Source organism: Rattus norvegicus, chromosome 1 (assembly GCF_021556685.1).
Source record: "Rattus norvegicus strain SHRSP/BbbUtx chromosome 1, alternate assembly SHRSP_T2T, whole genome shotgun sequence".
NCBI lineage: Eukaryota > Metazoa > Chordata > Mammalia > Rodentia > Muridae > Rattus > Rattus norvegicus.
In genome coordinates, this window is record NC_141534.1 from 123,129,739 (window position 1) to 123,154,277 (window position 24,539).

At 37.1% G+C, this 24,539-nt stretch overlaps 1 protein-coding gene across 46 annotated transcripts in view; it reads right to left on the reverse strand.

Moving 5' to 3' along the window:
* LOC134483395 (uncharacterized) overlaps positions 1 to 24,539 on the reverse strand; it is a 235,289-nt gene that overhangs the window by 68,666 nt on the left and 142,084 nt on the right. For 9 of the 46 annotated variants that reach the window (XM_087600751.1, XM_087600743.1, XM_087600688.1 and 6 more), the window contains one exon: positions 4,597 to 4,685. The exons of the other annotated variants lie outside the window; for them this stretch is intronic. In XM_087600751.1, the coding sequence (XP_087456877.1) occupies positions 4,597 to 4,618 (22 nt within the window). In that variant the 5' untranslated portion in view covers positions 4,619 to 4,685. The remainder of the gene's footprint in view (positions 1 to 4,596; positions 4,686 to 24,539) is intronic. 46 annotated transcript variants of the gene reach the window in all.

A 24,539-nucleotide genomic window follows, 5' to 3' on the forward strand; every position in this document is an offset into this window, starting at 1 on the left:
CCTAGTCTCTTGTATCCTTGAAGTTATCTCCAACTCCCTAACTCCCTAATCCCCTGCCCCAGACCTCTAAACTACCTGGGGCCTCTAGTCTCTTGAGAGTTAGTTACATCTTCTCTGATTGAATCCAGACCCACCAGTTGTCTGCTGTATATGTGTTGGGGGACTCTTGTTAGCTGGTATATATTGCCTGGTTGGTGTTGTGAGAGATCTAGAGGGTCCAGCTTAATTGAGACTACTGGACCTTCTACAGGGTGGTCCTCCTCCTCAGCTTCTTCTAGCTTTTCCCTAATTAAACAACAGAGATCTGCAGCTTCTGTCCATTGGTTGTGTATAAATGCCTGAATCTGACTTTTTCAGCTGCTTGTTGGGCCTATCAAAGGGCAGTTATACTAGGCTCCTGTTTGTAAGCACACTACAGCATTAGTAATAGTGTCAGAACTTTGGGCCTCCCCTTGAGCTGGATCTCATTTTGTGCCTCTTGCTGGACCTTTTTTTCCCTCAGGATCTTCTCCATTTCCATCCCTACAGTTCTTTTAGACCAGAAAAATTATTGGTCAAAGTTTTGACTGTGGGATGACAATCCCATCCCTCACTTGATGACTTGTCTTTCTGCTGGAGATGAGCTCCACACGTTCCCTCACCCTATTGTAAGGCATTTTATCTAATGTCCTTCCATTTGAGTCCTGAGAGTCTCTTACCTCCCATGTCTCTGGTACATTCTGGAGGATATCCTGCAATGTCACCCTCTTGAAGTTGTGTGTTTCCATTCTTTATGCTGACCCTCAGGGTTTTATTCTTTCTCCACACCCAATGCCAGATAATTTTTCCCTTTTTCTTGCCTGCCCCATGTCCCATTTACCTCCCAGATCACTCCCTACCACCTTGTTATTGCTATGTTCCCACTCCTATTTGGGACTGATGTGTCCTTACTTTGGTCCTTCAGCTTGTTGAACTTTCTGAGTTCTGTTAACTGGGTGTTGGATATCACTAACATCTGGACATTTCTTTCGCTAACATCTACCTATTATTTACAACATACCATGCATATATTTTCTTGTTCCATCCTTTTGCCTGCAAAACTCAGGATGTCCTCATTCTTAATAGCTCTGTGATATTCCATTGTGTAAAGGAACCACATTTTCTGAATCCTTTGCTCTTTCACGGGATATCTGGTTTTTTTTCCCAGCTTCTAAATATCACAAGGCTACTATGAACATAGTAGAACATGTGCCCCTGTGGCATGGTGGGCATCGTTTGGGTATATTCCAAACAGTGGTATTGCTCCTTCTTCAGGTAGATCTACTCCCAATTTTCTGGGGAACCTCCAGATTGATTTCCAGAGTGGATGTACTAGTTTGCAATCCCACCAGCAATTGAGCAGTGTTCCTCATTCTCCACATCTTTGACAACCTCTGTTGTCACCTGAGGTTTTGATCTTAGCCATTCTCATTAGTGTAAGGTAGACTCTCAGAGTCATTTTGATTTGCCTTTCTCTGCTCACTAAGGACTTTGTACATTTCTTTAGATGCTTTTCAGCCATTCAAGATTCCTCTGCTGGGAATTATCTGTTTAGTTCTATAACCCATTATTTGTTTAAATTGTTTGGTTTAGTTGGTTAGGTGCTTGAGTTCCTTATATTTGTTAGATATTAGCTCTCTTTTGGATGTGTAGCTAGTGTAGATTTTGTCCCCATCTGTAGGTTGCTGATTTGACTTATTGACTATGTCCTTTGCCTTACAGAGTCTTTCCAGTTTCACGAGGTCCCACTTATGACTTAGAACTTATCTAAATTCTTGATCTTAGAGCATGAGTCACTGGAGTTCTGTTTAGGAAATTTCCTCCTTTGTCAATGAGTTCCACGTTGTTTCTCACTTTCTATTCTATTAGATTCAGTGTATCTGGTTTTATGTTGAGGAACTTGGAGCCACTTGCACTTCAGTTTTGTGCAAGGTTACAAATATGGGTTTATTTAATGTTTCTATGTACAGAGAGTCAGTTAGACCAGCACCATTTTTTGAAGATGCTTTCTATTTTCCATTGTCTATTTTTGACTTCTTTGTCAAAGATCGAGTGTCCACAAGTTTGTGGTTTTATTTCTGGGTCTCCAATTCTATTTCATTGATCAATGTGTTTGTTTATGTACCAATACCATGCAGTTTTTAACGACTATTACTCTGTAGGTGAGCATGATATCAAGAGAGTGGCTCCTCAAGCCATTCTCTTATTGTTAAGAATTATTTTTGCTATTCTTGGTTTTTGCATTTCCAGATGAATTTGAGAATCGCTCTTTCCATGTCTTTGAAGAATAGTACTCAGATTTTTCTGGAAGATTGCATTGAATCTGTAGATTGCCTTTCACAGGCTGGTCATTTTTACTATGTTATTTTCTGGTAATCTATGAGCATGGGAGATCTCACCATTTTTGAGATATTTTTCAATTTCTTTCTTGAGAGTCTTGAAGTTATTTTCATACAGGTTTTTTACTTGTTTGGTTAGAGTTACCCCAATATATTTTGTATTACTTGTGTCTATTGTTGAGGGAGATATTTCCCTAATTTCTTTCTCAGCCTGTTAATCATTTGGATAAAGGAAGGCTACTGATTTATTTGAGTTAATTTTATGTCTGGTCACTTTGCTGAAGTTGTTTATCTGCTGGAGAAGTTCTCTGGTAAAATTTTTGTGGTTGCTTATGTATATTATTATATCATCTGCAAATAATGATACCCTTATTCCTTATTTGCTAATTTATATCCCCTTGATCTCTTTTTGTTGGCTTGTTTTAGCTAGCACTCTGTGTACAATGTTGAATCAGAAGAGTGAACATCCTGTATTGTCACCATTATAGTGGGATTGCTTCAAGTATCTCTGCATTTAATTTGTTATTGGCTGTTGGTTTGCACTAAATTGTTTTTATTATGTTTAGGTATGGGCCTTGAATTCCTGAGTTTTCCCTAGTTGGAAAATGAGAGTATATTTTATTTTGTCAAATGCCTTTCCTGCATTTAAGGAAATGATCATGTGATTTTTTTCCTTTGAGTTTGTTTATATGGATTTATATGAGTTTGTTAAGTGGATTGCTTTAATGGATTTTCATATATTGAACATTTCAAATGTTACCTCCCTTCCTGGTTTCTCCTTCCCAAACACCCTGTCAGATCCCTCCTCCTTCCTGCTTCTGTGAGCATGATTTCCCGATGCCTTCAACTCCAGCCTCACTGCCCTAGCCTTGAGCCTTCACAGGAACAAGATCCTCCCCAGCCATTGGGGCCAGATAAGGCCATCTTCTTTTACATATGCTGGAGTCATGGGTCCATCCATGGGTATCCTTTGATAGGTTGTTATTCCTTGAGAGCTCTGTTGGGTCTGGTTCATTGATATTGTGTGTCTTCCTATGGGGTTGCAAAACTTTTTGGCTTCTTCAGGCCTTCCCCTAACTCTTCCATTAGGGTCCCAGTCCTCAGTATGCTGTTTAGCTGCAAGCATCCACATCTATTTTTTAAGGCTCTGGAAGAGCCTCTGAGGAGACAGCCATACCAGGCTCCTGTCAGGAAGCATTTCTTTGTCTCAGGAATAGTGTCTGCATTTGGTATCTGCTTCTGGGTTGGATCCCTATGTGGTGCAGTCTCTAGATGGCCTTTCCTTCAGTCTCTGCTCCACTTTTTTTCCTGACTTTCCCTTAGGATAGAGCAATCTAGGTTAATATTTTTGAGATGGGTGTATGGCCCTATCCTCAATTGCAGACTGTGCCTAATCTCTGGATATGGTCTCTACTGATTCTTTATGCTTTTTGGGAGGTAATTCAGCTAAAGTCATCTCCATTGGATGCTTGTTTTCTTAGCATCTGGGACTTTCTAGTGGTTACACCTGTTCCCCACCCTACATTGCTACACACCTCTGTTCAATCTTCTGTCCAACTGTACTTCTACCCTGTCTCCTCGATACCTGATTCTACCCCCCATTTCCCTTTTCCGTCCTCTTTTCCTCTCAATTCCCTCTCACCCTCTACCTTTTATAATTATTTTGTTCCCCTTTCTTAATAGGAGTGAAGAATCCACACTTTGGTCTCTGATCTTCTTGACCTTCATATGGTTTTTCAATTGTATCATGGGTATGTTGAAGTAGTTCTTGGCTAATAGCCACTTATCCAGGACTATATACCGTGTGTGTGTGTGTGTGTGTGTGTGTGTGTGTGTGTGTGTGTGTGTGTGTGTTTCTGACTGGGTTACCTCATTCAGGATGATATTTTCTAGTTTCATCTATTTGCCTAAGAAATTCATGAAATCGTATTTTTAAAAGCTTAGTAAATGTGTAAATGTACCTCATTTTCTGTATCTTTTCCTCTGTTGAAGGGCAATCTGGGTTCTTTCCAGCTTCTGGCTATTATAAATAAGTCTGCTATGAACATAGTAGAGCATATGTCCTTGCAATTAGTTGGAAAGTCTTTTCAGTATATGCCCAGAAGTATAGCTGGGTCCTCGGGTAATACTATGTCCAATTTTCAGAGTGATTTCCAGGGTGGTTGTACCATCTTCCAATCCCACCACCAATGAATAAGTGCTGCTCTAACTCCACATCCTCACTAGCATCTGTTGTTACCTGAGTTTTTTGTCTTAGCCATGCTGACTGGTGTGAGGTTGGGATCTCAGAGTCGTTTTGATTTTCATTTCCCTGAAGACTGAGAAATCCTTTGGGGCAAAGGTGGGTTTTAAAAAAATACAAAATATTATATTAAAACTTGGCCTCCTTAAAATGTTAAGACAAAGCATTTGAAAGTTGCTATTAACTACTGCTGCTAAACAGTATGTGTTCACTGGATGAGGGTTGACTACAAGAGCACAAGAATATGTAATATTTCTACTTAGGTAAGAGAAAGTACTTGATCCTCAGATGTCATTAGTTTAAATAAGTGTCTTATAATAGTTGGCTACTTGAGGAAATTACACAAACCAAAAAGATTGATATACTGTTTATACAGAAATGTTAGAATGAATTACAGGTCATTTTCACATAATTTGCATCACTCCATGATATGAGGACTGGGACATAATTCTTTCTCCTGTTTCCAGAATTCCCCTGGTTCTTAAGATTGACTACAGATTTCAGAATACCACCACAGCTGTACCAGAAATTCCAGTAAAGTGGAATTTTCAAGGAATTTTGCATTCAATTTTATTTTGGTATGATGATGTGGAGAATCAGAATAAACACATCAATTTAGGCAAAGTTCATATTTGATGGTAGAATTCATGAAATATATTAGGGTTGTTTATTGGAAAGGAGAAATATACTTGAAAAAGGAAGATCTTCCCTTCTTTTTTGAGAAAAATAAAGAAACCTTTGAATTATGGAATGACACTTATAAACACAAGTAGAACATTTGATAAACACGTACAAAACTCTAGAGACAGATCGATGAAAGTATAAGGGAAAATATTTACAGCAGAAATGAGAACAACAGCAACAACAAAACACTTAAATGTCCTAAAAATGGCATTGTTTCCTTCCTCATTCAAATTTTACCCAGGATACAGATTCTTCTACTTAGCATATATGCATGCTTTCAGATATAATTCTATTTTAATAATAACCATTTTTGAATCCTGTTATAGTACATCTGCTCTAATATATTCATTCTCAGATAATATCTACAAGTGCCTCATTTTCCTCACTTGATATGGGCACACCTCATTGCTCTTTCACTATTGGACTGAATGATAGACCACATCAACCCTTCTATAAAAGTTTTATGACAAAGTTTGTAAAGTACTACAGAGAGCTGCCTTAGCCTTTGTTTTGTAGGAACCATGCTTCTACAAGCAAGATTCCGCTTGTCTGCATATCTCAGTGTTGTTTCTCATCCCTTGTCTATTCAAGATGGTTTCTTATCACTCTCATTCTTCTTGAGCCAGCCTTTCTGAGAAGCTATTTTCCATCCACTGCTCCTTCACTTGCTCCTTGGATATAAATTAATTGCCAAGATCCCATGCTATACAGAGCCTGCAAATCTGCTAAGAATTCCTAGAAACATTTTCATTTTAAAATTATGTGAATTGACTCGTTACTTCTGTAATCCCTCAATTAAAGCTGAACTCTTCACTTCCTTATTTCAAAAAGCAAAACCTATTTTTGGCACATTTCTAAATCTATACTTGAAGAAAACAAGACTACCGAAAAAAAAAGGCAGACCTGTACTGTTTGTATAATTACAAATTCATTCAAACAAAGATATCCTGAACCTTAAAACGGGAAAAGCAAACCACTGTTTGTGTTCCTGCAAGCCTCGTAAGTTAATGAAGGCCTTTGTCACTTCTAAGCTTGTGGCTAGGGGAAGTTGAAAAGAGAAAGGAATTTTGGTCCTTGTAGATTCATCATATTAACAGTCTCTCCCTGAGGCCAGGGAGCTGGGAGATGGAGGGGTGGAGGGGGTGGGGCAGCGTGGTGTGCAGCGCAGCCTGTCATGCAGTACTTTTATGACTTACTTCCCGTAGTGGGTCAACTGATTGGAGCAGCATTCTGCAATTATATCTTAGTTATTGCTGAGAGTACTGAAAGACAAAGGATTCCTCGGTTTTCTCTAGAAAGCATCTTTTGCGAATTACTCCAGTTCTAAATCCACTCATCAGAATAGTTTAGAAATGAGATTTAAAATAATTTTTAACAAGGAAACATGCCACGCATCAAAGGCACACTGTCAATTACTTATGAAGAAACAGTTAAATCTCCAATGATTTCTTTGCTCAGCTTTGGTTTTTGTTTGTTTGTTTGTTTGGTTTGGTTTTGAAGGGAATGGGAGGAGGAGTGGATCTGGTGTAAGAGGAGAGATATTGGAGAGAGCGGCATAGAGTGGTTGAAGGGAAATGGTATGTAATGAATGAGATAATAATAATAATAATAATAATAATAATTATTATTATTATTATTATTATTATTATTATTACAAATCTTAAATGTAAGACAGTAAAAATTGAATAAGACTAATACTGAAGATCAAGAACTAAAAAATTTTGCTCAAGGCCGTTCTTTATGTAAGTATATGTGAGATGAAAAAGACACTTTAGAAACAGAATTATGTTTATTCTAGTAAAGTCTTATCTATCAGCTGTTGGTAGAAAGTTACAAAGCAGAGTTCAATATCTACAAACAAGGTAAACAGACGTGTTCAAGTGGTGGGTTTCAATGTTACCCCAAATTGCAGGGACTCCAAAAGACCCTATTAGAGCCAATTCTGATGTAAATATATAAGGGTCTTTATTATGAACTCTAGGTCAAGGTATCCCACTGTCCCCATTGCAGCATGTCAGAGTGAGAGCCCCAGTTTAGGGGCTCGGTGTTTTTATTTTGGTTACAGAAATCTTGGGCATTTCCATAACGGGCAGAAAATTAATATTTTAAAAACCGCATCCTGGTGTACTCTACAGGAATGGACCACAGGGACAAACCCACCTGATGAACGGGATGATTTTCTTTTCTCTGCAGGATGTCTTAAGTTATCTATTTGTACCTTGACTCTTATTGTAGCCTGACTGACTGTTACTAAGGGGCATGGGTTGCCAGAGGATGTTTGCATAGGTGAACTTCGTGACTTTCTTCCTAGTTTTGGAGTTTAGCCCATGGTCTCAGAAACTGAGGTTTCTTCAAAAACAGATTTGGATGATATTTGCTAAAGGTAAACAATTTTGACAAGCAATCACCCTAAGAGGAATGATTGAAGAGAGGTTGATTTAAGGATCAAAAGTTTTGTTCCACATGCAGAACAAACCTAAGGTGGGATGGGCTTGTCTTCATGCTGACTTCTGAGCACTTTCTGCATTCAGATGCAAACAGGACCCACTTGCTTGTTCAACTGATTCTGATCATTCAGAATAATACCCAATGCCCCTATACCCAACCCCTGTACAGAGCACAAACCTAATGGAATATAGCTTATATCCTGGTTCAATCCAAAAGTGCTAATGACCATCACTGAAGAAAGTATCTGCAATTACTGTTGCTAGAAGTAGTGCCCCCTCCATAGTGGCTGAGGAGAGTAAATGTGGCAACTCTCACAATGATGGGATATTCTAAAGAACAACCGGCTTCAACACTCAACTACTAAAGCCCTGATTGTTTTATAAATTGTATTGAAATTAAAATGAAATGTATACAGCAGAAAATGCAATTATAAAGAATGAAGTATAAATATCATATGCACAATGGTTAAATAAATCAATTTCACTTTTAAATCTGCATTTTGTAGGTGCTCATGACAAGTATTTCTCTCCATCTGGTTTTAAAGTCAGTCAGTCTCGCAGGATTTTCATTCACCTTTAATTATTCTGTCAATTTGTGTATACTGTGATATGCTTAAATTCTTGTTGATCTATTATGTTAATTAGTGTAAATGTGATGTGCCATCTAACAGTGTCCTGTATTATTCTTCCTGTATCTCTGAAGGAAAACATACCTTAGATGGCCCCTGTAGAAATCAGGGGTAGGATTTGGCTGTGAAATGACTGTTTAAATCCTTTGAAAACAGCACCATTATTTCATATTCTTTATCCATCTGCATTCTACTAAGGATTTTTTGTAGAGCTTTCCATCATTTTTTTCTTTTTTTTTCAAATAGTGTACAGCACGGTGCACCGTATAGAGTTAATCAGCCCTTTAAGCATAGTTTGGTTTGTGGATGTAAGTGCAAGAATGAATTATATGTTGTAGATCTATGAGCGCCATAAAAGAGTTTCTGCTCTGAGAATTCATTTCTCATGACCATTTCCTTTGCTATAGGCTCTTCCATTTTCCTATCATCATTTTTCCACATCACAAATTTGCCCATGAAGCTTAGAGCTTCATAGTTTCTCTTTCCCTGCTTATGGACTACAAGTTTCTTAAATTCACCACCAAAGTTGTATTTAGCAGGTGGGTGGCCCCTTTTGTACTGCTGAAACCACAAAATTGTGTGTGTGTGTGTGTGTGTGTGTGTGTGTGTGTGTGTGTGTGTGTATATACATATATATATATGTTTGTGTGTGTTGTACATATAAACATATATCTATTTGTGTATATATTCTATCTATCTCTATATATACATGTATATATATATATATATATATATTGCTTAATACTCACATCTGAAATATGATTCAAAGTTTTGGGTGCTCTTTTTACTGTGGCCTTTTCCTAAATACATATCTTTCCATTGTCCCCTGTAACTCGAATTTCCATAGATTTCCCATAGTTATTCCTTTAGTATTCAGATACAAATATCTTCCTGTAATGCCCCATAATTGATCAGCCTAATGCTGGTTTCACTGAATGAAAATGTCAACATTCTTAGTTGTCAGGAATATGCATATTAAAAGCACATTGAGATTTTTATCTTATACTAATTTATTTGGTTAAGAGTAATAAAACAAACTATCACCTATGCTAGGGACCATTATAAGGAATAAGAATGATTATCCACTGCTGGTGGAAATACTGCCCTTTGAAAATCAGTGTGATTTAGCCTTGGGAACCTGGGAATGTTGTACCTCAAGATCCAGGTATACCATTGTTGGAATATAGCCAAGGTAGTCCATATCTTATTATAGGTACAATTCCAGATTGCTGATGTATTAGTTAAAAATAAGAAAGAGCATAAGTGTTCATACTACGAAAATGTTTAATGAAAATGTGGTACAATAAGCAATGTAATATTACTCATGTATTAAAAAACATGGAACTCATCATTAAAGTAAGAAGAAAAGTCTCATGCTGAGATACACAGTACCCCAAAGACAAACATGCTACATATTAGATTATATATGGATATTAGCTTTTTAGACTTACCAAAGCCATGCCAAAAAAAATTTAAATCCACAGATGAACGGTATAGAGTTAGAGAAAAGAGAGGAAGGATTTATTGAAGAACAAAAATAATATAAATAATTTAAGCAATTCTTGGGGATGACAATGGAATGGGGCTATTAAATGTAGAGGAGAATACAAAAGAACAGAGGGGGATACTATAGACATTTTGATATGTAACATAAGTGAAAGAAATTTAAATGAAATCACCAAAGGAGAAAATGCCCTACCTAGATACAGATATCTCTTGCCATGAAATTCAATATTCAATTTTAAATATTGGTTATATCTAACATAATTTTTGGCCCAAGTTTCCTAATGGAATCTCCCTGCCCCCCAAAGAACTCAGACTAGTTCCTAAGCTATTACGTGTTCTACACTAACTGATGATGGCTGTATTGCAGACGGTAATAATTACATTTCTAGATGAACATAAAGAATATAAACAGGTGCCTGACTAAAGCCTTCACCTATTGAATAGTGTTGCTGGTACTGAAATGTATTCTGCATGGTACCCGAGGGAAAATTTAAACACCAAACCAAGTTTATACTTTTTTTTGTCACAATTAGCCTCTTACAGGAATACACTGCTACAATACTGGCACGTTCAAGGGGGTAAGCAACCACTATTTGCCTGGATTTGAGGACTACTCAGTAAGACAGAACACATTTCTAACATTGTTATTAAGGAAAAAGAAAAGTACCTAAGTATAGGGGCAATAGCAGGTATCATTGTCTTCTTAAATATGTATCAATAAAAGGTTTTCTAATTGCATTGTTGTACATGAAGGTTTAGCGTATTTTTGCACCATCATCAAAAAGTTCACATATGCAGTAGATGGACTCAGATATAGCGATTCACACCTGGACAACGTACAGAGTGAATGCCCTTCCTGTCATAAATCACATATTGCCATCTAAATTACTCCATCCTGGCTCAAAAACTTTGTAGAAGACATTGTACAAAAAACCTAAAGCCAGTACTTGGTGCTAGGAGAAATGGCAGCAAAGCAGCATTACCTTCCAGATTTAATAGGTTTGATGCACATATGAGCACATAGAGATAATGACACATGCACAGGGTCTGTGCAGTGCAAAGTTATTTGGGTCCATGCAATGAGAGCAGGAATGATATATTTTCTCCTATCCATCACCGAAAAGCTATCACCATTTGATAAATTCTCCAAATGGAAAAACTAGTTTACTCCAGTAGTACCTTACTGGGTATAGAATTCACACTGAAGATCAGGCCTCTTTCCATGATGTAGACAGATCACACAGGAAAATCAAAAATAATTTTGAGTTAGTATTTTTGAATCATAATGTAGTATACTTTTACACATACTGGTGATATTTTTCATGAATTATGGCTCCAAATCTTGCATTTTAATTGCTGTTTTTTGGGGGGGGCTATGTCTCTCTGTATCTATGTGCTTCTTGTGAGATTTTATATTATTTTTTTCTGATTCCTTTGTCTGTTGGTTTTGTTTTATTTTGGTGAGGTCTTCTGTATATGTGTCTATGTTTTCTAAATGGAGAGAGAGAACAAGAGGATTTAGGTGTTATGGAGGAGGCAAGAATCGTGTAGGAAAAATTGGGTGGGACGCAATTAGAATATATTGTCTGAAACAAATCCAAAATAACAAGTAACCATTCCTAATAGAGAAACAAAACACATGAGTGAACAAAAAACATAATTAGGTAGATTCAAGATGTAAGTTAAGAAACATGGAAGCAAGTACAAACTATGCAAAATTTGGAAGGTACTTTACTTGAGGTAGTAGCAAGAGCAACTGGATGAAATTATTCAAAAACGGAAATCTAATTCAAGTGATTAAATTCTTTGTCTTTAGTGATTTAACCTTAGTTATTGACAGCAGTTGCCACATAGAATATGAATAATAATTTTAAAAAAACTTAAATTTATTTTTGATATCTAATTAATAAAGTAAATTACAGCAAATTTCTCCCCATTATAGTGGAACATTAAGCACAGGCAAATATATATATATATATATATATATATATATATTAAATTTTACTGGAAACAAAAAAGGAAAGATTGTTTACTCATAGCCAAATATGAATGTCAGCAGCTGGGAAGAGAGATTTAGGATTAATTCAATGCAAGTTCCAACTCTGAAGTATTTGCGTATTTATAGAAACCACATTGTAAACAAAGGTTATGCACTAGTATACTTAACAAGTATCTTTATGAGGAAAACTCAACTGAAGCTACATAGAAAGTGAGAAAATATGTACCGTAGGTTTTATATAATGCTTGACAGTAGCCTATCTTACCTTTCATGTGTCTGTTCTTTACCTAGTTATCTGGTAATAAATTTCCAATGTTATACCAGGTAGTTAAGTAGATGTTAATTGAGAGAGGTATGGGTGGTAAGTTGCTAATAAGGGAACTAAAAGCCCAAGAATTTTTGGTTCTGGATCTTTAGCATTCCAAATATCCACAATTGCAATGTTCTTTTGAGTCCTCCAAATTTCTTAAAAATTTAGTACATAACAAATTTTTCTATGAGCTTTATTTGAAAATTTCCCCTGTTGTCTAAAATACACACTCTGTAAGTCAAAAACCTAATGTTTATCTGTGTACCATGATTCTAGGAAATCTTTCTTAAAAGGTGATAATATGAGGCAAAATTCAGGGTTTACAAAGAGTTTGTTAAGGCATTAGTAAGAAAATCCAGATCAAAAAAAAAAAAAAAAGAAAATCCAGATCATATGAATATTAATTTCTCTCCAGGTCCAGGTGTGATATTGAACTTTAATGCTGTTCTTGACATTACATTTACATGCAATGTAGAACAGGATTCTGATACATGAAAGTATAACACTAAATACCATAGTATGAATGACAGACGTAACAATAGCAATTGAAGGAAGCAAATATCCTGTCAACGCATAGATTCCTCTGCTTGTGTGGTCACAATTCTTACCAATATTGACTCTGTTATTTCTGTTGTATACGTAGTTCTTTATATTTTTGAAATACTGAAAGTGTTCTTTTGGGTAACTTATTTCATTTCCAAATTTAACAAAGATTGGTCTTAACTAACAATATTTTTGTAATGGGTATTTGCAACTAATAATTTTATTTGAACCATTATTTTGCCTTACTTTCAGTATCAAGATAGTTTTGGGGCCAGAAAGAAATGCTCTGGGGTAGCCAGTCTGGAGCAGGAGTGAAGTAAGACCTGTCCAAACCCTGAAAACCTCATCCTGAGAACAGTAGGAGGCCTGCAAGTTCTAGTGCACAAAGGCCTTATGCCCCTACCCCCATCAACCTAATGATAGTTACATAGTCTGGTGGCCAAATTAGTGCTCAAATATTCTCTCTCACTAAAAGAATATGGAATTCTTTTTTATGCAAATGAAACATTTGTAGCAGCACTTCAGCCACAGTTAATGATGCATACTTCCATTCAAATTCCTATCTCTCCCCCAAAGTTTCTGTATCTCTTCAAACCCCAAATAGGGAAGACCCTCTCTGAAAACCATCTCTGGAGAAGTCCACTAATCCAGCACACATGCAGACCACTTTCCTCTTTAACAACTTGGGCCACCTAAGCTTCATTCTTTCCATTCCAGCCTGGTATACAAGGGAGCCTGGATTCCCCCTAGGCAGAAGTAAACCCAGGCCAGTACATAGTTAAATTATAAAAGAGATAACAAAGGAAATATTATAATCTAATTTTTTCTCTTGGGAGATATAGAGTCTGAAGCACCTAATTCCTGTGTCCAGGCAGGGAGTCACAAGGAGACCAAACCCTGTTCCAAACACTCTGCCCATATGCCTTATCTCCAAGAAATACAGGGATACATATAGAGCAGATATTGAGGGAGTGGTCAAATAATACCCTGACCAAATTAAGTCATATCCCATGGGCCAGCACCAATGACTGACATGTTACTCTGCTAGGCTTCCAGACAGAAACTTAGTATAACTCTCCTCTGAGAGGCTTCACACAGAATGAGACAGAAACAGATGCAGAGACCCACACCCAAACATTGCTTGGAGATCATGCTTGGGGGAAGGTAATAGTACCAAAACAGGGATATTAAATCTACAGAAAGATGAACAGTATCACCTATCCTAGACATTGAAGTCTCTCAGAGACTAAGCCACCAACTAAAGACCATACGTGGGTTGGACTTAGGCCCCCTGCAACATATAGCAGATATGGACCTCAATCTTCATGTGGGTCTCACAAAACTGGAATGGATGCTATTGCCTGTTTGTGGAATACATTCCTTAGACTGGACTTTTCTTTTTACCCTCAGTGGGAGAAGATGAACTTAGCCCTTCATAGATTTGAGGTATCATGGTAGGGTGATATGCAGTGGGGCCTCCAGTGTCTGAGAAGATAAGGGGAAGGAAGTGTGGAGCACAGACATGGAAACAGGTCAGTAATAGGGATTTAAATGGAATAGCAATAACTCTCAAATTCATATGGAAAAATAATAAAACCATGATAGACCATACAAACCTGAACAATGAAATACCTTCTATCAGAATCCCTATTCTTAATCTCAAGTTGTACTAGCATGCAATATTGATAAAAACTTCATGGTGTTGCTACAGAAAATATCATATTGATCAATAGAATAGAATAAAACTCAGAAATAGTCGCCTACAACTAAGGACATCTGATTTTTGACAAAGATGCCAAAACTGTAACAAAAGAGATAATCTTCAACAAATGGTGCCAGTATCCATAATGTCTATATGTAGAAAAATGAATATAGATCCATATTTTTCACTCTGCACAAAACTAAAATCCAAATGTATCAAGGACCACAACATAAAACAAGGCACAAAAAATCTCATAAAAGCGGAAGTGCAAAATACCTTTGAACACATTGGTGCAGATGATAATTTCCTGAAGAGAACACCAATGGCTAAGGCTCTAATATCAACCACTGATAAATGGGAATTATCATGAAAATGCAAAGCTTCTCTAAGGCCAAGTACAGCAACCTACAGTTTGGGAAAATAGAGTGAAACATTATTCATGCTAAAACTCCTAGTAACCTGAATTACAGACACTACATTTTTTATTTGGGAGTTTCATATTCTTCAGGGGCTTTAGCGAAACCTATTGGCCAGTGTAATAACTGGATTTCACTCTGAGGATAGAGATCAGTATCCACTAATCTTCCATGAGCATGCAGAATGCATTGTTCTTTTTTTGTTTCTCAATATCAAACATAAGGAAATATCATTTCATTTTGAATTTATTCATTTTAAAGTCACATGAGATTGAGATAGGAATGAGTATGCTGCATCAATGAAACAAAGGGTAGCTATATTTGTACAAATAATCTAAAATTCATATAGGTGTCTGGCTATTGGTAATAATAGACAATTTTATTCTGAACCCTCAGATTAAATACTATACTGAGCAGTGTTATTTTGGGTATGTGTGAGAGAAATAAGATAAATATTATAAAGTGGGAGGAGGGGGGTAAAATGGGGCAGGATCAGGTATTGTAGGGACAGCAGAGATGTGCAGAAAGTCAAGAAATTGAATAAAAATATGGAACATTTGGTGGTGGAGAACTGGAGGTAGACACTGGAACGTCCCAGATGCCAGGGAAGTGAGAGGCTCCTAGGACCTAAGAGAAATGACTTTAGCAGAAATACCCAACAAAAGGGAGATAGAACCTGTAGAGACCATGGGGGTCACACACTAATCTCAAAATTTTTAATCCAGAAATGTTTCTTTCCAAAGGAAAGACAAAAACAAAAAATGGAGCAGAGACTGAAGGTAAGGCCACCCAGAGACTGCCCCACCTAGGGATCCATGTCATCTGGAGACACAAAACCACCAGATGATTGTGGACTAGAAGAAGCAAGAAACACTTTCAGACAGGAGCATGACATGGCTTCTTACATAGAGGTTCCACCAGCACCTGACCAATACAAACACAAATACACAGAGAAAACCATTGGACCATTGGGGAGCCTGGGGACCTCAATTAAAGGGCTAGGAGAAGTACTGAAGAACCTGAAGGGAATAGCAATATCAGCTTACTGGACCACCCAGAATTCGCAGTGACAAAACCACCATTCAAAGAGTATACATGAAATGATCCATATCTTCACATACATATTAACAGAAGATGGCCTTTCTGAGATCAGTGGAAGGGGACGCCCTTGGTCCTGTGGAGGCTTGATGTCCCAGCATTAGTGGATTCTAGAGGGGTGATGTGGGTGTGGTTTGAGGACCACTCTCACTGAGGCAAAGGGGAGGGAGGAGAATAGAGATGAGATGTGGTTTTGGGAGGAGGTATAGCCAGGAACGGAGACATCATTTGAAATATGAATAAATGATTAATCAAAATAGAATAAAGGGACTTCAGGGTTCAGAAGGGCATCAATACAAACAGAGAGATGCTACAGATGTAAGGCAAAGTGTTACAGGGAACAGACAAAATACTGTATAGAGTGAAAGACAAGCATGAATTTGAGCCTGGGTGAAACAGTGTCAAACACTATTGGTTGCATGAAGTTCGATAATCCATTTAGATTAGGTTGTATGAACAGAGAATAGAAACAACAAGGATTGGACTCTAGGGAACAGAAGTATGCTGGTTAGTGTTTCTCTTTTCTTTTTGTATGTACTTATTTTCTATCCTTTACAACTTAGCAAAAAGTATGCTCATCTCTGGAGATGAACCTCAACTGAGAAAATGACTCCAACAGATTTAGCTACAGGCATGTCTGAATAAGCACACAGTGGGAGTACCCAGACCATGGGCACTGTGTTGTCATTCCTAGGCAGTTCTTTCATGGGTTGTAAGAAAGTAAGCTGAGGAAGACAGTAGACAGTCCTCCTTTGAGATTTCTCCTTTAAGTCCTGCTTCCCAGGTTCTAGTCTGAGTTCCTCAAAAATTAACTATAATCAGAAAGTACAAACCAAATAAACTTTGCCTCCAGAAGTTCTTTATAGTCAATATCTTATCAATCAAGAGCAACCTAACTAAGAGAAGCTGTAATTCTTTAGTTGTGGCAATTTTTATGCAGATAGTTAGTGAAGAGTGGATCTTACTACTGATCAGTGTGCTTGCTATACTACTGCCTTGAGTTTATATTTTTTATATAGTCTCAGAGGTAGGTGAGAATTCTTGTGTCCACAAGACCGAAGTTCTTAGATTTAAAAGACCCCCCCACATCCTGTAACTGCTGTGCGTGTGTGTGTGTGTGTATGTATGTATGTATGTTATGTTAATGTGTATGAATACCTAATTATCATTTTGTGCCTTGTGGTTCAGGATGCTCATGTAGTGTGTGTTTACACGTAAAAACTTAAGCTCCTTTTTGCTTCAGCATTTGAACAAAAATCGTGTATACTGCTTTGTAAAAATGTACTTATTTAGTGGAAGGAAAATTATGAAAATACAGTTTTATAAAAGAGGACGGAACATTTTTATAGACAGCCTTTATCTACACAGAATGTTTTGACAATACTTGCAATGTTTACTCTCCTTTCCACAGAAAGTAGACAAATATAGCATATAGTAGTTTAATAACCCTCAGTGATGAAAGAATGCATCATATAGAATGAAAACAAACTGGTGTATATGGGAAACTTTAGGGAGAAAAGGAGAAGTTTGAAGGGAGGAATGACAGAATTATTCTATAAACTCTAGATAAAAGAGAAAAATAAATTTTAAAAGAGAGTCTAGAGGAGTAGCCAATAAGATGGCTCAGAAGAAAAGATCTGTTGCATATGTCGTCCACCCTAAACTGACTCCCTGAAAAAGTCATGAAAAGGAAGACAAGGATTAATGTCACAAAACTACTCTCTAGCCTCTTCATATGTTAGAGGCATACAAGAAAATATTGATATTGTTGGATGAGCCTTGGATTTGGATTTGTAGAATGTTGTTGTTACATGTCATGTATTTTTAAATGCATTAATGTTATTTTCCTTAAAATATATAGCATAGGGTTGGGGAGAATCATTCATTTAATAAAAATTCTTTCCTAAAGATCATACGACCTCAAGTTTGATATACTCAGAACCCTAGAGATATAAAGTGAGACAATATGAACCTGGATTTCTGAAAGGAGGCAAGAAGAGATAGCAGGATGTCAGAGCTTTCTGGCCTTCTATTCAAATCACTGAGTTCTGTGTTCAGTGAGATAATCTGTCTCAAAATTCCACTTGGTATTATAAGACTGGAGAGTGATAGAGACCAAGAGAGACATAACAGTAAAAGAGAAATAAAGACAGAGACACAGAGACAGACATAGGCTCAGGGAAAGAGAGACAGATATACAAAGAGAGAGACAGAAGCAAGAGAGATATAGAGAGATAAAAGTGACAGGCAGAGAGAAATACAGAGAGACAGATGCAGAAAGACTAAGACACAAATTGAGAGATAGTTCAAATATTAAGAGCAGTTATTGCCTTATCAAAGAAACTGATTTCCGATCCAGCATCCATATCTCATATTGAGAGGACCATGAGTATCTGCAACTATGCTCTCAGGGACTCAGCTTTTCCTGAAAGGCTCTTTGGACACCTGTGCACACTTGTTTCCTTGAACACACACATAAATAAGGTAAACTAAAATAAAATATGTATTTTCTTTAAAGGGGTGTATCCTTAAAGATGAAGGTAGTAAGGCTTGTTGCAGCAAACTTAAAGACAACATTATCTCTAAAAACCACATGGTTCAATGAGAATATTAACTCCTAAAGATTGTTCTCTGAAATTCAAGCTCATGGTATTTCTCTTTTTTTAATGTAAATCAATAAAAAAGCATTAAGGTAGGGAGGAAAACCATAGAGAGTGGCTTGTAGTCCATATGTGCAAGCCCATGTTTACCTACATATGCACATATAATCAAAAATGTAATGTATCAATCAAAATATGATGGGATTTTAGGTGTGTGATAACTATTCTTGGTTGGCACCTTGGGTGAAATCTGGAATTAACTAAAACACCAGATTTGGGAACTCTTTTGAATAAGTTTTGCTTATTTTTAAGTTAAAATGTCTACCTTAATCTGGGTTTTTGAGGTATGAAAATACAGCATTTAGTTTAATATTTAAAACCTGACTTTAATGTGGGTTGCATCTTCTACTGGAAGCTATGTAAGGACAGAGTAGAAGGAATGTTTTTATTTCTTTTTCTGCTTGATTTTGCCTCTCTACTAAGTCCATTATTTAATTGGTATTAAAGACTGCTTTTTTATTTTTATTTTTTAATTGTATATTTTTTCTTTACATTTCAAATGTTATTCCCTATACCAGTTTGCTGGACCTAAGCCTACTATTCCTCCCCCCTCCCATCCTTCAATAAGGGTATTCAGCTTTATTTATAATAGCCAGAAGCTGAAAAGAACCCAGATGCCCTTCATCAGAGGAATGGATACAGAAAATGTGGTACATCTACACAATGGAATATTACTCAGCTATCAAAAACAATGACTCATGAAATTCATAGGCAAATGTATTGACCTAGAAAATATCATCCCGAGTGAGGTGAGCCAATCACAGAAAAAACATACATGATATGCACTAATTGCTACATGGATATTAGTCGCAAAGCTCTAATTACCCAAGGTATAATCCATAGACCACATGAAGCTCAAGAAGAAGTATGACAGAAGTGGAGATGCTTCACTCCTTCTTAAAAGGGGGAACAAAAATATTCATAGGAAGGAATATGGTGGCAAAATTTGGAACACAGAATGAAGGAATGTCTCTCTCTCTCTCTCTCGCTATATATATATATCTGAGAGACACAGCCAGAGCATGTCAAATGCAGAGGCAAATGCTAGCAGCAAACCATTTAACTGAGAAGAGGCCCCCATCTGAGGAATTAGAAAAAGGTTTGAAAGAGGTGAAGGAGCTTGCAACCCCATAGGTACAACAAGACTGCTTTTTTCATAGCTCTGTTTTATACCACAGACCAACTAAGAGATCCAGCATGAACAATTACTGGCTTCTTGGATCTTCCGATCATAGACAGCTATTATTATGTTAGCTGGACTACTGCCTGTAAATCATTCTTAAAATCCCATATAGAATGTTATATATTTATTATATAATTTCTGTTCCTCTAGTGAAGCATGACTAATAAAAGGAGTGAAAAGATAAATTATACTGTTTCAACTGATGTCAACATGTATACGGTAGATAGTTGATCCCAGTTTCTCTGGGACATATTGGGAAAAGAAAGATTTAAAATAAAGAATCAAATTTCTATACCAAAACTACTTTAATAACATAGGAACCCTCCACTGTTAATCAGTGGAAGTCTCTATAACATAAGAAAAGTCTCTGTCAGACTTAATAAGATTCCTTGTTGCCATTAAATATCGTCTTCCCTTTAATTCACATAAGTTAAGAAATACATTGGTACTTGAACTCTCAGTGGTAGTTAGCAGTGCCATTGGGTGTATATATTTTTTGAAGGCTTATAGTGATTCCTAGTTTAGCTCTATGGGATTTTGAGTATGTCTCTGCAATCCTTTGAGAATAACTTCTCTTTGTGAAATAAGGAACTTTTGTTTAACTACTGAGATTTAGTACAGAAAAGTCATTGACAAAATACAACATCCCTTCATGTTAAAAGTCTTGCAAAGATCAGGAATTCAAGGAACACACCTGTAATGGTTAGTTCTGGTTGTCAACTTGACTATATGTGGAATGAACTCCCAGGGACAGGGGCATTGCTGTGATAGGCCTGATCATGCTTTTGTTTGGAAGAATGTGTACTTTGGGACTTTGGATTAGGACAGAAGTGTAATCCTTTAAATGGGACTTAGTGGGCTATCTTATTAGGAATGCAGAAATGTTTGTTCTTGAGAGTGATTTTAATTGTGGAGGCCTGACCCAGAGGTTTCAGAGGAAAAGAGTTTTGGTATGTGCTGTAAAGACTGCTTTTGTGGTATTTTGCCCTTCTCTGAACGGTCTTCCTTAGGTAAAGGTGAAAAGAATCAGATCAATTGCATTGAAAACAGAGTCTCAGAAATGCCCCTCATAAACTTTTCTCTCTGCTAAATCCTCATGGAGAGCACTTTAATGAAAAGAGGGATGTTGAGAAAGGAAAAATACAAACTATATGGTTTGAGTATTAAAGGGGCCCCCGGAAGTGAAATGGAGATAAATTCTGAGTCGACAACATTAAATTAACTAAGGGGATGTAATGACCTTAGTGCAACATCCCACCCAGCTAACTTAGCTCTAGGCAACTTAGAACCAACCTTTAATATAAGAGACAGGTATACAGACCTCTACATTCAAGTTCAAGCTACAGAACAAGCTCCAGGACAGCCAAGGTAAGACAGTGACGTGAGTTAGAAAAGAGGAAACTAGTTATAATGTAAGAGAATGAGGGGGTCATGTTCCAGCTCCTGCAAGCAGCAGAACTAAACAACTTCATACAAGCTTCTCTGGCTTTTTATTCAAGAGGAGAAGGAGACTACTGGGACAATTGATGCTGGTCAGCTGGAGCTAAGAAAGAGATCAGCATCACTAGGGTGAAATCTTCTCGATTGTAGTTCATTTTAGATATAGTAAAGTTGACAGTCAGGTATAGCCACTACAATACTTAAACACAGTAAAAGCAATATAGAGAAAACTAGCAGCCATTATCAAATTAAATTCAGAGAAACCTGAAGCAATCCTATTAAAATAAGCAACAAGACAAGGTTGCCCATTGTTTACCTATTTATTTAGTACAGGACTCAATGTTATAACCAGAGAAATTAGACAACAAAGGCAGGTCAAAGGTAAAAATGGAAAGGAAGTAGTCAAAATATCACTATTTGAAGATGATATGATAGTATAAATATACTTACATGACTCCCAAATTCCACAAGAGAACAAATAGACCTGATAAAAACCTTCAGTAAAGTGACTGGATATAAAATTACGACAAAAAATCTGTAGCCTTTCTCTACAGAAAATATAAATATAATGAGAAAGATATTATAGAAACAACACACTTTGTAATAGTCAGAAATAATATAAAATATCTTGGTGTGACTCTAACTGTATGGTCTGTATGACAAGAACTTCAAATCTCTGAAGAAAAAAAATCAAAAAAGTCCTCAGAAAATGGAAAGACTTCCCATGCTCATGGATCAATAGGATTAACATAATAAAAATGTCCATTTTTACCAAAATCAATCTACAGATTTAATGCAATCCCCATCAAAATTCCAACTCAATTCTTCACAAAGATAGAAAGGCCAACTCTCAACTTCATCTGGAATAACAAAGAATCCAGTATAGTGACAATTATTATCAACAATTATAGAACTTCTAGGGGAATCAACTTCCATGACCTCAAGCTGTGCTACAAAGCAATAGTGATAAAAACAAACTGCATGGTATTGGTACAGAGATAGGCAGGTAGATGAAAGCAATAGAATTGAGACTCAGAAATGAACCCACACATGTATGTTCACCTGATCTTTCACAAAGAAACCAAAACTATACGGGAAAAAAAAAAGAATGAACTTGCAATAAATGGTTCTGGTCTAACTGGAGATCTGCAAGTATAAGAATGTAAATTTAACTATTTTTATCTTCTTGTACAATTCTTAAGTCCAAGTGGATCAAGGAACTCCACATAAAACCAGATACACTGAATCTGTCAGAAGAAAAAATTGGAAAGAGCCTCGAACACATTGGCACAGGGGAAAATGAATGAACAGAATATCAATGGCTAAGGTTTTGAGATCAACAATTGACAAATGGTACCCCGTTAAACTGAAAAAATTCTATAAAGCAAAGGACACTGCTGGTAGGACAAAATGGCAAATTACCAACTCTATATCTGATAGAAAACTAATATCAAACATATACAAAGAAGACAAGAAGTTAGACTCTAGAAAATCAAATAACCCAATTAAAAAATGGAGTACAGATCTAAACAGAGAATTCTCAACTGAGGAATCTTGAATGACCAAGAAGCACTTAAAGAATTGTTCAACATACTTAATCTTCAGGGAAATGCAAATCAAAACAACACTGAGATTCCTGTTCACACATATCAGAATGGGTAAGATCAAAAATTCAGTTGACAGCAGATGCTGGCAAGAATGTGATGAAAGAGGAACACTCTTTAATTGTTGATGGGGTTGAAAGCTGGTACAACCACTCTGGGAATCAGTCTGGAGGTTCCTCAGAAAATTGGAAATATTTCTACATAATGGCCACTATCGCTCAAAAGATGCCCCAACATATAATAAGAACATGTCCTTTGTTATGTTCATAGGAGCATTATTTATACTAGCCAGTATCTCTGATCAACTCAGATGACCATCAACAGAATAACAGATACAGAAAATGTGGTACATTTATACAATGGAATAATACTCAGCTAATAAAAATGAAGACTTCACAAATTTTGCAGGCAAATGGATGAAACTAGAAAATACCATCCTGAGTGTGATAACCCAGATGCAAAAAGACATTCCTGATTTGTGGATATTAGCCACAAAAGTCAGACCAAGCCACAATTCACAAACCACATGAAGCTTACCAAGAAGAAAAATCAAAGTGTGGGTGCTTCAATCCCATTTAGAAGTGGGAAGAAAATAATCATTGGAGGCAGAAGCAAGGAGAGACCTTGGAAGGGGAAGTGATGGGGAGGGTAAAAGCATAGGAAGGTCAGGTATGGGAAGAGATGGAAGAGAAGTCCAGAGTGCCTGGAGAATGAATAGAAATATGTGGCAGGGATGAGATATGGGGTGGGACTAGAAAGTCCTAGATGTCAGGGATGCAAGAGATTCACAGGACCCAAGGTGGATAGTATTAGCAAAGATACCCAACAGTGGGGAGATAGAACTTGAAGAAAACAACTCTCATAAATAGATATGGTCCCCAGTTGAGGGATAGGGCCATCCACACATCACAAATTCTTTAACCCAGAAATGTTCATTTGTAAAGCAAATGCAGGGACAAAAATTGGAACAGAGGTCAGAGAAAAGGCCATCTAGTGACTGCCGCACTTTGGCAAACAACCCAATTGCATACACCAAACCCTGATACTATTGCTGCCTAGAAGTGCCTGCAGATAGGAGCCTGGTATAACTGTTCTTTGAGAGGCTCTGCCAGCACCTAAGACAGATGCAGATACTCACAGTCAGAAATTGGACTGAGACCAGGGGCCCCGTTGGAAGAGTTAAGGGAAGGACTGAAGCAGCTGAAGGGGATTGCAGTCCCATAGGAAAAACAACTATATCAACTAACCGGGTCCCTCAGAGCTCACAGGGACTAAAACACCAACCAAAGAGTATGATGGGTGAGTCCATGTCTCCAGCTACACATGCAGCAGAGGACAGCCTTATTGAGCATCAATGGAAGGGCAGTCACTTGGGCTGGTGAAGGTGCGTTGTCTTAGGGAAGGAAAATTCTAGACGGGTGAGGTAGGAGTGGATGGGTGGATAGGGAAGCACCCTCCTAGAGGCAAAGGGAAGAAGAATGGATTGGGGGCTTTGGAGATGGGAGTCCATGAATGGGGACAGTATTTGGAATGTACATATCTAAAATAATTCAAAAGAAAATAGAAGTCAAATAATCTCAGAAAGCATGTATCAACAATTGCACATGTTCTCAATTGACCTGGCAAACTTCATGGTAAGACCATGCTATTTCAGAGACTACACATTCTGTTTGCTTCACATTGTGAAATCAAACTTAAGCTATCCAGGAAACTGTCCCT